The sequence below is a fragment of the Zingiber officinale genome, chromosome 1A, assembly GCF_018446385.1.
Source record: "Zingiber officinale cultivar Zhangliang chromosome 1A, Zo_v1.1, whole genome shotgun sequence".
In the NCBI taxonomy this organism is placed as follows: domain Eukaryota; kingdom Viridiplantae; phylum Streptophyta; class Magnoliopsida; order Zingiberales; family Zingiberaceae; genus Zingiber; species Zingiber officinale.
In genome coordinates, this window is record NC_055987.1 from 184,592,560 (window position 1) to 184,607,905 (window position 15,346).

At 35.7% G+C, this 15,346-nt stretch overlaps 1 protein-coding gene across 1 annotated transcript; it reads right to left on the bottom strand.

Moving 5' to 3' along the window:
* Nucleotides 1–1,377: 1,377 nt before the first annotated feature.
* LOC122038639 (xaa-Pro dipeptidase-like) lies at nucleotides 1,378–13,443 on the bottom strand. Its single transcript, XM_042598469.1, has 16 exons — nucleotides 13,255–13,443; nucleotides 13,114–13,163; nucleotides 11,903–11,963; nucleotides 10,462–10,557; nucleotides 10,230–10,379; nucleotides 9,572–9,703; nucleotides 7,879–8,006; nucleotides 7,132–7,174; nucleotides 6,257–6,340; nucleotides 4,777–4,818; nucleotides 4,552–4,622; nucleotides 3,768–3,821; nucleotides 3,587–3,692; nucleotides 3,428–3,496; nucleotides 1,922–2,065; nucleotides 1,378–1,695 (listed from the first exon to the last, which is right to left on the bottom strand). The coding sequence occupies exons 1-16, from the start codon at nucleotides 13,393–13,395 to the stop codon at nucleotides 1,579–1,581; spliced, it is 1,488 nt and encodes a 495-aa protein (XP_042454403.1). The 5' UTR covers nucleotides 13,396–13,443; the 3' UTR covers nucleotides 1,378–1,578.
* Nucleotides 13,444–15,346: the final 1,903 nt, after the last annotated feature.

Genomic DNA, 15,346 nt, shown 5'->3' on the forward strand with positions numbered 1-15,346 from the left:
GTAATCTCGAAGCTTCTCGACGCGAGCTTTAAAATAAGTGCCCACGGATCGGACGGACAGGATGACCTTAATCGATAACCATTATAATCGAACAGGTTGTATGGGGAAATAAAAATAAAAATAAAAATATATTTTTTTATTTTTCTTTCTCTTGATAATAATTGCATCAATGGAAAAGTAGACAAGCAATTATTTGTATGTTTTATTTCAAGCGAAGTATCTAACTTTTCCTAAACAACAAAATTTTTCACTGATTTAAATCAAAAAGTATGGATAGATCCTGACGGACAAAAGATAAGATTTAAACACTTCTTACCTAAAGAGCTCATCCACGTAAATCGTAAAATTTTCACCCGCCAGCACAAGTAAATCATAAATTTTTCACCAGCCGCAAGCTTTAAACTATCCAAGTGTAATGTATGCTGGATAAAATTTAAATCTTTGTTGCCTATGAAGTGGTCCCACCTTTTATTGTGACACCGTAACCCCTGGGCATACAAGGCATTAATTTTAAATTATGTAAATGAGCTAGATGGTTCACGAACTATTCAGAGTTCGATCCAGTAAAAAACTCATTCGAGTTCGTTCGTTTATCTTATCGAATCGAGCTCAAATTCGATTTCGAGTTCGACTGTTTTATAGAGTCGAGCTCGAGCTTAAGGATATTCGGCTCGTGAGCTCACGAACATGTTCGTTTATAGGCTCGCAAGCCAAAAAAATTATCCTTAAACCGGACCAAAAAACGAACTCTAAAATGAGCAAAAAAATGAGTCTTAAAATGATCTTTAAAATGAGCCAAAAAACGAGCTCACAACGAGTCCGAGCTCACTTAACGAGTTAGACTCATTAACTTTGATAATCGAACTAATAACGAGCCGAGCTCAAACTATTCGCGAGCTTGATAATTCTAAAACGAGCCAAGCTCGAACTTTGTGATAAAAGCTCGATTCAAGCTCGAGTCCGAATATAACTTAAACGAACCGACCTCGAGCCTAATACTATTTGACTCGATTCGACTCGTTTACATCCCTAGTTCTAATAAAAAGAACTTGCGTTGAAAATCTAATCAATACATTCATTCACTTACTTCTTCTCCAATGTTTCCGACTATTATCATGATGAGCTCTATTTTCGGAAGATATATTACCCCCGGGACTATGGTATAATAATAGGACATTTAGATTATCATTCAAGCACTCGTGATTCAAGCTCCAACTATGATGAATTTATAAAAATTTTTCCTTCGAATGAGACATACAACTAAAAGATGTTGGGCTCCTGAGCTACCCGCTGCGATCACTTCCTGATTTACCTGATAGCCGATGGAAAACTTCCGTGGAACCGAATTGATCATCCCAAACTCAACATTTCCCAACCTGATTAATTTTTTTTTTTTTTTACTTCTTCTCATTAAAGAAAAACAATGTAGATTGCACGAATAAGTTGGAATAATTTATTAATACAAGCCACATCCACAGAGTCACAGTTTCAACTTTTTATGGCATTTTATGTGAGTGATGATTGAAGGTGGAAGATTGTAGATAGATGCAATGATGTTGTTTTAGGCTCCTTAGAATGCTAACTTTTGATGCTACTACGAGTGACTGGCCATGGCGCACCGGCCATTACAGCTTCGATCTCCCAGGTTTGTCGAGGGCAATTTGTGAAGTTCCTGCTTCCATCAGCTGTAACTAGCTGCAAAATAGAGACAGGATGTTAAAGAAACAAGCGAAAATTCCCAAATACATCACATTTTCATCATTAATCATGGCTATTTGTAATTTTGTTCCCTTTCAGACTTCAAAATTTCAGTTTGCAATTTTCTCCGCTACATTATACAAACGAACTTTAGAGAATAAAGATTGACATCATCCAAGAAATAATAATAACGAAATGCAGGTTAAATGTATGTGTGCCTTACCACATCGCTTTCAATTCTTACACCTCCAAATTTTCTATACTTCGCAATTTCTTCTCGGTTTAAAAACTTGGATTTAACTGTATCCTCCATTGCAGGAATTAGCAGGGCATCAATGAAGTAGCATCCTGGTTCTACTGTTATCACCTAAAATTATAGATCAGATGGCAATCCACTAGTCAGACAATGTTAGCCTCGGCGATGGTGGGAATTACAATGCAAAAGAAAGCATAGGGTACTTAAACTTGTCTTCAGAAAGCAATGATGTTAGACTTGATTCAACATCAGTTGAATAATTGGAGCAAAGGAACCAGGAAAGATATTCTACCGAAAATATTTTTCAACAAACAATAGTGATTATAAGGAAGCATAGAGTAGAAGATAGGTAAATCTTAAAATAAGAAACCATATCAAGGTCATTCATGCCTGCATATGTACTATATCTAATTTAACACTTCAGAAGCCCAGACGTTAAATTGTACAATGGTTGCCGGGAGCATCATTAATTGATTCCCAAGAACTTTCCAATGTGATTGGAATATCACTTCCTAGTCCATAAATTTTCCTGCTGGGAGCAAATAGGAAACTAGTTCAGCCACACAAAAATGTAAAATAGAGAGGGTAGGATGTCTTTGCTCCCAACAAATTCTGTTGATGCATAAAACTATTAGGTACAGCAAGATAATCCAAGATAAACCATGCTGTTCCTTATAGTTTCTTGTTTATTGGTGTGTCAATACATGTAATTTGAATACAGTTTGTTTAATTGTGATGTTTTTACGGGTAGCAAAGCTGTATATCCAATTTATGAAGGTCGCATTGATTTTTTGGCAAATAGAATTTCAAAGAAGTTTCACATTTTTCATGTATTTTTTTTTTTACATATTTGATAGCATACATTGTCTGAGTTATTGAACTGAAAACTTTAGGACTTTTCAGTATCAACTTATGAATTTTCTCAAATCTCTGTTCAGCTTATATTTCATTGAGTTAAACTACCAGTGACCAAAATCCTGATCCTCCAGCCGATGTCCCTCAATGCATCTGAATCTTATCTATCTCAAGGTTATTCTGAAGGCTTAATTGAATATCCAAAAAACCTCAAATTTATGCACCCCAAGAATGTACGAAATATTCCTAAGTCCTCCCATTTTGTTAATACAGAGGTGCAAAGCACCTAAAATTTCATTCACTTTCTGGAGTTTTAATCCCCCAAAAAAAATCACTCTAGTTTTCTGTTCAATTCTTCCAGAATTGCAGTTCATATACCCACTGAAGTAACCAAATCTTTAAACTAATGATTACTACATCATGCTTAAAATAGCTTATTACTTATCCACTCCGATTAAATGAAATGGAAAATCCAAGCATGCTAAAATGCTAAATCCAAGGATCTCAATGATCCCTTGCATATTCCAAGTTCTCTGATGCTGTGTTATTGTTGTAAGGCACAAGGTACTATTAGTCTCCCTGACTTCATAGGCAACCATTGAGAAGAAAGATACTGACCATGCCCTCTTGTAGTTTTCTTATTGTTCGCAAGGCCTTTAATCCCGGTTCTTTTGGTCTCTCCAAACCCTACATTAAGGTTTAAGAGTTTGTCATGAATATCACAGAATGTCAGGAACACATATCCCATAAGTGAGATCTATCAACTTCAAAGTTAACCTGTGCATAACCCCCTGGATCATGGGTGTCAATTCCAAGTAAATGTCCAAGCCCATGAGGCATAAAAATAGCGCCAAGTCTCAATTCCATCATCTTGTCAATATCACTATGAAATTCAGGAAAATATTAGCTAGTAGTGAAATACAAAATGATGATGCAGTCACAAAGCGGTTCCATGTACCCAAGAACTATTCCTCTGTTCTTCAGTGATTCAAGGATTGTTTTCTCTGCTAGTCTGCAACATTATACAAGAACCATAAGAATGGGTATAGAAGTAAATAGATAAACATCCATTGTGTACACCAATTTAATCAATCTATTTGGAAAAGTTTTGCTACTAAAGAACTTACATGAATCAATATGTGTGGCAAAGTTTAAACTAGATGATTACATTATGAAAATTGTTTATCAAATAACTCATAGATCCATCATATTCATAGACCAAATGCGACTTCCTAATATTTTTCCTGTATGTACATCCTAATGTTGTATAAATATGTGACCACATCATGCCAGGTTTTCAGAAACATGAACAATTTTTAGTGCACTGTAAACCTAGTTAACATATCATGGTCAAACTAAAATGTGTATTATTTTTGGTAGCCTTGTACTTTTTGTTCAATTTTATGTATGTGTATTTTTCCACTCCTTTTCTTTTGATGTACTAATTCCCTACTTTTAATTCTCTTTTTTCACCTATTCTGTTTTCCAATTCATCAACAGAATGCTACCCTCTTCTACCCCTCTTCCATATTAGCCAAAATGTTAACTTAGCTAGGAAAAGAAAATAACAGAAAGAAGTAAATGACTTCCACCAAGGACGAGTTCCATCATAATGGTTTTAATGTACAACCCAACAAGAAGAAATGCTTCCAGATCCAAACAAGCCAGGATTTAACAACAACAACAAGAAGAAATCAAAATAGCCCTAGGAAGACTACATAATAAAAATATCAAATCCATACTCGTGCATGTCTATCCAACAAACTCCAGGTCGCATGGATTCTATCACAGCATTATGTGCTGCAAGGACTGCCTGCATGCCCAAGAAAAGATTGAGTAGAATATGTCTTACAGTAATTGTTTACCATGAATAACACCAAAACCAGTAAAAATAGATTCTAAAGACTAACTAGAACACTAAAGTACCAAAAAGTTGTTATGTGGAGCAGGGAAAAAATAGTACTTACATTATAGATGGTAGCCTGGTCCTTGGTAAATTTGCCATTAACCTGAGATAAAATAGACATACTTATATCGCAGATTAAAATCCACAAAATTAGTTTAAATGACTATCCTTCATTATTTTGAAACCAAGTGGTCAGGTAACGCAATTGACTGCCAAGAGTGAGATCAAATGCTTTGATGAACTGAAGTGTAGTGTTTCACTTCGCATTTCCAACTAAATGTAATGTGCATGTAGCACTGTATGCATTATAACCATCTATTTCAATTGCAGTATTCTATTTTAAAGGTTATCTTAGAGGTCAGGTAATCAATTGGCTGCCAAGAGCGAGACCAAATGCTTTGATGAGCTGAAGTGTGGTGCTTCACTTCATGTTTCCTTCTAAAAGTATTGTGCATGTATGCACTGTGCAGGGAATCATATGTATTTCAAAGCGAAGTTTCATTTTTCTGTAACAATAAAGCTTATCTTTACTTAAGGGTCAGTAGGAGAGATTTATTGACTAACAAAAACAAGAGCCACAGATCAGCTTGATGTGGGATTTAGTTATAGAAGCCTTAGGAGCTAATGAGCACTCTAATCTAAGGAGCAGCTCCAGATTCAATGGTATCTCACTATGAGCAAAACTAATGAACTGTAACTTGATTTCAATAAGAGAGTATGGTAGGCTGTGATGGTTACAAAGAACTTAATGGTGTTTGTGATCATCAGGGGATTTTGTCAAATAAGACTGTCTTAAGAAAATATTAGACTTTCCTATTCAAATGTCAAACAAGACTGTTCTAAACAAGATCTCTTGCTTAGATCTTATTTGCATTTGTTATCACCGAGTCATTAACTATTTTAATAGAATGCCAGTATGGAGATAATTTCCAAATACCTAACTTCGCTGATAATTTCTCATCCTTGCACAGGACAATGTTGCTTCTTTTCATTCATTCCATTGTATTTTTCCAATTTTATGTGTTCAGTTTTCCTATGCACAGTGCAAGATCACGAAAAGTCTTCTAAAATTGTTGTCCAGAAAAGCTCGATAGTTGGAAATTTTGGGGGTTCATATGAGCACAACAAACCTTGCAAATGTAGATTACGTTCTTGTGACTTTAGAATCCTGATGTGTCCATATTTTAACAATAAATGTGTTCTAATTGTACTGAATTTGACAATAAATGTTAGTAAGTATTCTATCACTGCAGGTTTAAAATATCAATAATGTTCAAGATCCTCAGTGATCAATCAGAAAAAATGTCTTTAAAAATGGCAGCTACAAGGTGAAGTCACTAAGATTGCACAAGTATATCCAAAGCATGATTAACAGAATCAGCACAGAACATATGCATCACTCTAACAAGATATGCATGGCCTCTCGGTGAGGTGCTCGCCTTGTCACCTCGGACCAAAACTTGCAAAATTTATGAAGCTTATAATCCCAATAAAATAATTTCCAAGTCAATCGGTAACCGTTGCATGAGTATGAGTCTCACCGGGAATGAGCATGTTATATCAGAACCATAAAAGTGATACTCGGCGCCCATGTCAAACAGTGCTATGTCTCCATCTTCTAGGGTCTAAAAGAACGCATCAAACATATCATCACACCATTTTTGCAATTCAATAACGTGTAATGTGGCTAAATAACTTGTTAGAAATAAGAATACCAAGGCTCACATAAAAATAATTAAAAAAAAAAAAACAGGAAGAAGAAGAGAAAGCACAACCCCATGGGGATTTTTCACCTTAGTTGCTACTAATGCAAGAGTAATCTATTCATAAGCAGGCTTTTCAGTGTTATTTTCCAATGTTTTTTATAAACTGTACTATTTTGGTCAGATACAGAAAATTTAACACAGCTCAAGATTTCACACCTTGTCTTACCCATGTTGGAACATTCACGAAATATTAGTCTACCATTTAATGGAAGAGTGCATGGAAAGACACTCATGGATGGGCCCACACTGAGTTCACCAATTGCTGTTTAGCAGATCTAAGTTGCAGTATTCATACATTATATAAATTGTGGTTAATAACCATGTATTTGTCTGATTAATTTAATTACATTTTATTCTTATGCTCATAGTCATCACGTTCATACTACTTTCCATGTCTTGCCTCTCCAATAACATGAGAAAGCCTTTAGGCCTTTGGCTAAAGATAGATGAGATTTTGTGGAATTTGGATTCGTCTTTTATTTTATTTTTTGGTTATATAGTTGGAGTCATCCACACTTTATTGTCCATATTTCTCTTTATTTACATTATTAATCATGTAAAAACTTTATTCATAGTTATCTCTATGCAGTTTAAGTTCACTTCAGAAAACAAAAATTAGGGAAAACAACATCCAAGTAAAGGATACCAACCCTATCATTAGGTGCTGATGCATGGCCATAATGTAGAACAGCACTGCAAGTAAAACCCATATGAAAATTAAATAGCAGTTAGCAACTGAAAGGTTACTTTATGATGTCTTATACATGCATCAAAGGGAAATAAAATTGTAGAAATTTTCAATACAAGATAGAACAAGTATTAGAACATTGCATTGAGACTTGAGAGTACAAGTATACCCTTTAATTACTAATTGTCATTTTGTTAAAAGATTTCTAATCCATTGTGTTGCTAATAGCAAGTCGAATTGAGTAGTTTCATTCATCGTAGCATGCAAAAAGCCCATACATTGTTAAAGCAATGGTTCCAGCCTCAGTGAACTAATACTAGCCTCTGAAGTAGAAAGCTAGGAAAAGTGTCAAATTGATATATAGTCAAGGCAGTCACCATCAAGCTGTCATCATCAAACCGTGTTTGTGTGAACTATTTGGCATCAACTACATAAACCTTATTCCACCATTGAGCTCTATCCAACAAGACTGGAGAATGCTAATATTAATACCAAAGAATATTGCAATTTAAATCATTGTAAAGAAACATTCTGATATTTTAGTACTAGGAATATGTTAGGTGATGTCCTTGTTTTTGAAAAAATGCAAGCTTTAAGTTCTTTATATGAATCACTTAGTCAAGAATACAACGGCAATTCAATCGTTTGAAGTAAAAAAAGTTTTAGTTTGCAACTATAAAGAATTAAAGCTAGCAAATCAGTTAAACACCTGTTTTCACCAGTGGCACAAATACATGTATAGGAGCAATGTCTGCAACCACCGTACATATAAACATGGTGCAGGAAGATGCTTTCTAACTGATATTCCTTCATTCCAACTCTGGCTTGCCTCATTACCTAAGAAGTTATATTAGCAACAATGAAGAGAATTAGCAATATTTTGCAAGAGGAATTCAAATAATAACTCAACAAAGAGCTTTTTCTAGCAACCAGAGTGGAAGAATAATTAATAAATAATAAAAACTTACTCGTTAGAACCTATAAATAAGGGGAAACAGATTAAAAAATAAAAATTTTAGTCTAAAAGATTAATTTTGTTTCATATAATTTCTGTTAATTGTGAAAGTATTGAAGTAACATTTTCAAATCAAATGTTCGTTACTTAAAGGGTTTTTAAGTGGACAATTATGAAATAGTCTTCAAGTACAATGTGTGGTCTCTGAAATTGCTCTATAATTGCCACTTTAAGTTTAATGTGTACCAACGGGATTGATCCATTAAATGCAGATATCATTTGTACCACCAAGATGCTTCCATGGACAAAATAGCAGGTTCCATGTTTTGGCCACTGTGAGCAGAAGAGCAAACACAATCCAAGCAAATCTCTGCAGAGCCCAATAGCAGTCACTGACACAGAATTTTGGGGAGCGAAGGTGTGCATGAAAGAATACATTATGTCGTGTTATGCTACTCATGATGGTGAATGGAAGTATGAAATTAAAAAATGGCATAGAACTGGGCAATAGATTGTGACGCAGATTATGCTTCTTATCTTGTTCAGCTTCTCCTGGAATGTCCATACCATGCCAGACTTTGTCTCCAAGCTTGAAACAATGTAATATGAAGTGATATGATTCATACTTCGTGCATCAATTTTGAAGAATCTTGAGGTTAATTAAAGTTGTTTTCAGAAAGTTGAGTGATATCATGGATAGTGATCTAACAAATCCTTGTAGTAGAAGGAATCCTCTTTGTTCACCAAAAGTCAATCCGTCCTAGGGGTTGGCATCACTATTATGTAGCATGAAGATGCCTTGTTTGCAGTAATGTTTAGAATCGGCTAGTACTTTTTCTGTAATACAAGATAAAGTAAATATTGATTTGTAGATTGTATAAAAATAATAATTGTTTTGGTAAACTATGGAGGAGAAACTGAAGTGTGACCCAAAAGAATTCAGCATTGATGCAAAAATCTGGGCCAGGAGATATTTTTATAGTGTTTTTGTCTTTGATGCTGATTTCTGGGTCTTGTAGGCATGCTACAAGCACAAAGTAGAATATGGGGTTACCACTACAAGTGATTCCCACATTATTGGGTTAGATCATAATTATCATTAGGTATAATTTAAATTATTTTTAAGTATTTACAAGGCATATTTCATATTTAAAGCATTTAATGAGGTACAAAATGATATATAATCTCATGTGAAAATAATATCCCGAAGAATTAATTTAAAAAATGATTATAATTTTTTAACCATGATAGATTTGTAACATGATTGAAAATATGTGATGTATTTGTTAAAAAGTGAAAGTTTGTGATGGATAGATTTGTTATAACTTTAAAAGATCAAGACTGATTTAGCAATTGAGTAGCGTTCAGTATAAGCAAAATTGAAGCACCGAAGTCCGAAGAAAAGAAATTATGGTCATCTGGGTAAAATAAAAAGTGATAAATTTACCTCAATATGAGCTTCTGAGCTTACATCATTTGCATACTGAATAATGTCAAGTTCCATCTTGGATTTAATAACTCGACACTCAGTCAGAATTGGATGTAGTGTGCTCAGATCAGTGTCAAACTTTTCAATGTCCTAGGGAAGATTGAAAGCAATTAAAAATGAATAACAGATAGGGCAATCATCACATAAAGAACAACATATGACTAAGTTGAAAATTTTAAAGAAAATCTAGTAAACCAAATGCAATAGAAACATGAAAAAAAGTATACAGAAGTAGAGTAACAACTTATTGCAACTAAAAAAAAAGTGAGAAATAAAAACAGTCCATTAAGAAAACCAAAACTTACAAAAATAAAAAATTAAAAGAAATTATGAGAGCCATAGTTTCATCTTCATCCACAAAATTATGCCATTTATAAGGTCAGAAATTCGACATAATACTTAGGATGAGTGCCGTTGCTGCATATATCTCACAATCTATGATTATGAGATACAACATGAAAAATATATTATAACCTATCTGTAAGAGGTGGAATACTTCCCTAAATAAAATTGAGTGAATATACCAAATTCAAGCAATTTATGGCCATGAGTTGGAAGTTCTACACTTGAAAAAAGGAGAGAGAGATGAAAAGGTAACTAAGTAAAGTTCATGCACCTCAATTTCCGCAGGCTTAGAGAAGTTATTGCTGTCTGTATTAAGTCCATACAAGAGAAAAAGCAAGGGCTTTCCTTGTTTATCAGATTGGCTGTGCAGCACTTGTACCAGCTCATCCACATAGAACACCATGTCAACCATGTACCTTTCCTGTTGGTATCAGAAAAAATATAAAACTAAGGTTCATCCCACCAGTGAATGTCATCCAAGTCAAGAAATTAAATAAGATCACCTTGAAGACAGAGGGAGGTTTTATCTCACCCAGCCAAACGGCATAATCATCCGGTAACCTTGGTGCAAACAAAATTGACTTGCCAGATGCAACATCCTTAGGAAACATCAGAATTCTCTATTATTACCAATACCATTTAAAGTATAAACCAATTGATGCGTGAACAAAAAAAAAATGAATTAACTAGGTCTGTATGGTGCTATATATATATATATATATCAAGAGGGTTTCAGTGGAAATCATTCTTTAATCTAGTCTCATTTGCCTACTTTAGGATTTCTTTCCTAATGTTTGTTTTATTTAGGTAGGTAGCTATGAAATCAGAGTTCATTTTGTTCATCAGCAAATCCTAATAGATAGGTTCTTTCATATTTTGAGTGAAATGAAAATAACTAAGATCTTTCCTATCCAGAAAAGCTTTGCTTTCTATGTTGAATAGTTATGGATCCAGATGAGGCATGTTTGGCAATGAATAAGTTACACAATAATGAATTATCTTTGAACATGTTCATATTCTCTTAAAAATTATGATTGTCATTCACATGATTAGTGAACATTATATGTTTTTCTGTCCAATGCAAGCTACTATAACCACAATTGACCCTTCCACCTTGAAATCCACTTCATCCTTTACAGCTTCACCTAAAACTGATTTTCTACTACCTGATATCTTCATAGAATGATCAACATTATTCAAATGACTGTCTATTCAAGGGCAAGCAATCAGAATGTATCCATTGCCTTGGCTATCACAATGTTTATGGTTTGTTTTTTGATCCAACAATTTAGTTCATCTTACAACACTTATATTCACTTGTCCAAACATAAGCATGGATAAAAATCTCTTTCCAAATCAAGTGATATGGCAAGATGTACCATTTCAACAATACATGTAGACTGCTATATGAATGAGAAGGGTGATCCGTAGCATTTTTACATGTGGCACCTGATGTGAGCAATATGGAGCTTCACACAAGAGACACAAAGCATGGCACAAGCAATGACTGACAGTAGCAAAATAAATATAATGCATCAGTTATAGCATACATCCATGTAAAAGTAGAGGTCAGCACAATCATACTGGTGACTATGTTTATCCACTGTTAGAAGAGTTGGCACTGACACAATATTGTTATGGACTGAGCCAAGTCTAGTATTAAAGGTGAGATTTATAAAATTGCAAAAGTTGCGGAATCTTCATGTTATGTGTAAGCATTAACAGCCAAAAATTGCAGAAATGATAAAATATTATAAATGACTATGGATGCAGCCATGCTAGTCTAGCTACTCAGACAAAGAGTTCAAATGATCTTCCAAAATTTGATAGGTTGAAGATAACACATCCTAAATAGCTTCGATAGTTAGCCATGTCGTGTAAAACCTAGAAATTTAAGGAGTTCTAAAAGCAGAATGGCAAGGAAATATAGAGAAAAAAACTTACAATGGCCCCAAAAAAACCAGGCTCTCTTACTCCAAATAAGTAAGCAAAATAGCTCTCTTGCCTGAAATTGAAATAATTGGCTGACAACTTTTGTATAAAGAGAACAATTGTCGAAAATCCCAATTTATATTGTATCATACAATTCATAGTGTTATGAAATGCATGAATTATGAAAAACACATCTTAACATGCAACAATTATATTCTATGATCTATGAATAAAAAGATGCTAAATGTTTAGATAATAATTCTCTATGTTAGATCTATATGATAAAATTTATAAAACAAGTAAATCTCTCATTAATACCTAGTTCATTTGTACTTCCAAGCACAGGAATTTTATTCAATCCCAGATCTATTACAAAAAAGTTTAGTAAGGAAGGGCATCGAATATCTCAACTTTTCTGTTACATGCAAATATCTGACAAGTGGCATGCACAATAAATTCATAATCTTTAGCGAAATGCTTTGTAACAGCACTAGAGATTATTGGAGAAGAATCTGGAGCCTAGAGGGTTATAACCATTGTATCTAAACATGCTGAGGAAGCATTAGTTTTTACTAGTTGCTACCCATTTCTAAGGTTTAATCCATTATACACAAGGAACATATTCATGGTCATCAAAGGTCAAGTTTGAAGAAATAGGATTTCTATCCAGGTCTTTTGATTAATTCAAGTGCTGTACCATGATTGTCTTATTAGGATCATGCTAGTAAAAGCCATTAGTTTAATGAGACTTGAGATAGTCACATTTTGTTACTTCTGATAGGAAGTTTAACCATCAAGGACCACGTTTCAAATTTTGTTTATGTCGTGCAAGGATAGGAAGGCTTGTAAACCAGTCTATATAAATTAAATTGCAGTTTCTGGGGCTAAATTAGAGAGGAAAAAAGTAATAATTGTTGTATTGTAAATCATCAGCATGCAATTAAGTACAATTAATTTCGATCTCCAATGAAAGTTATCATGCAGTAAGGATCACGGGTTCTCTCTTTCAACTAACATGTGCAGGGGAAGGAAAAAATGGACACGTATATATAAGCGTAGATGTAAAGTATCCAACATTTACACTTTAAAGGGAAAAAAGGAATTTTTCAAAACGTAGTCGCAACCGAAAGGAAAACCACGCGCAGAGCAAGAAATTCGCAGAATCCCAAACATAAACAATGAAAACACAATCGATGCGCGAAATACTCGAAAGAGAGTAGGACCTGAAAAGCAGCGCATGATCCGAGCAGTATCTAGTCTGCTCCTCTCCACCCTGGAAAAAAAATGAAAGATCATACCAGGTGCGATCAAAATATTCGAAATTTCGAATTAAACATGCCCGTGGACGAGCCTGAGTCGCCAACCTGGAGTACCACGAACCCGCGGACGGGGCGAGAGGAGGCAGCGAGGTTGTCACGCATGGCTTGCACAAGCTTATCCCGGTTAAGGGCGTGAAGTTCCATGGGGACCTCCGGCGGAGAGAGCACGGTGGCGCAGGACGCCATTGGAACGGCTTGATCGGCCGGCCCAGAGTGAGCGACCTGATGGAGCTTGATCTGCTTATATCGTCAAACAAACAGGCAAATTTCATTTTACCCCACAGCTTTTACTCTTTTTGTAAAGACATCGTTCAATAGTTTTGAAGGGAAGGTTTGCCTAACGATAAAATTATTATAGTATAATTTAGAGATCACGAATAGGGTATAATACACAACGAGATCCATCTCTAAGGCCCATTTTAATAAAAATTTAGTGTACAATACTACCCTTTTATTTGTTTGGTACAATATAATTAGTCTAATTTACCTCTGCTTTTTTTTACAAATTTTAATATGGCGTATTATTAAGGGTTTTTTTCCTTAATCAATAACGGACATTAAAATATTAGCAGTCATGAAAATATTAGCGGTCAAGATGGATCTCTATATGTACTTTCAAAATTTATCTATCTGAAAATGATAAGTGGTGGTATCTTTATCAAATGAGGTCATGGGATCAAACCGTAAGATTATCGGAACATAAATCCCTAAATCCTATGCAATCAACTCCACCACCACTTGTCCTCTCGGCTACCGTGAGTTACCTCCCTCGTGATGGCCTCGGGTCGGATGTGGCGGGGGGTGCTGGGGGCGAGTGATTTCACCTTTTGCCATAAGATTTACCTAGGTAGGGGATGGGTTGGCGAGGGTACTGGGGGCGAGCATATTCGCCTTTTACCATCAAAATTTACCTAGGTAGGTGGTGTCCTCGGGGCTATGGTGTCATGGTAGGACATCTAGATTATCTCTTAGATACTCACGGTTCGATCCCTAGCTATTGCATGTTTGCAAAAAAAATTTCTCTGAATGGGGTGTGCAATCAAAGGATGTTGGACTTCTGGGTTGATCATAGTGTGCGCTTCCCGATTTATCTTGATGCCCGGTGGGAAACTTTCGTGGTACCAGGGATAGTCAATGAGGCTAATTGAAATTATCATTTTTTTTTCTCGGGACTATAGTGTCGTAGTAGGACATTCAAGTTGTTACCCAGGTACCCGCAATTCGATCCCCAGCTATAGCGTATTTGTAAGAATTTTTTCTCCAAATGGAAGATGAAATCAAAGGATGATGGGTTGCCCCCGCTGCCATATGTTCTTCCCGATTTACCTTGGTGTGGTCTGACCGGTCACCCCTAGGGATAGTCAATGAGGTTAACTGGGATTACGATTTACCTATATGATCGGTGGAAAATTTCTATGGGACCGGATTGGTCACCCTAGGTTCAATGTTACCTAACCTGATTAACTATTTTTTTTTCTTAAGGACTATGTGTTGGGACCGATGTGCCCGCTAGAGGGGGGGTGAATAGCAGCTCACCCAAATCGTTCGCTTCCTACGTTGTTAGCTTGCGCAGCGGAATAATACAAAAATAAACAAGCTAAACAAAATACAAGACAAGAAAGAATGCAAACCAAGCTACACGATCATTTACGTGGTTCGGAGATAAAGCTCCTACTCCACGGCGTGTCCATAAGGTGGACGATCCCTATCCGTCGGTGGACTACTCCTCGGAAGACCTCCGGCTAGCTCAAACTCCTTGTGGGTGGAGAAACCTCACCACAAACTCACCAAGACCTCTTGGACACAAGGAAAACTCTTGAGCACTTGTAGACTACTAATTAGACCTTAACCAAGTCTAATTTCGTCACCTTGGCCGGCCATCCCAAGCTCCTTCTTATAGAGCTTGGAAGAAATCAGTAAGCTGATTTTCCCGTTACCAGTCGACTGGTCCTTGCACCAGTCGATTGGTGCCAGCCCAACGGCTCTCTCAACGGCTCTCTACTAGTCGAGCTACTGTGCACCAGTCGACTGATGAAACCACCAGTCGACTGCTACAGTACTGCTACAGTACGCTACAGTGCGCTACAGTACTGCTACAGTGACCCCTAATTTTGGGATTTTACCCCGAGTACATTCA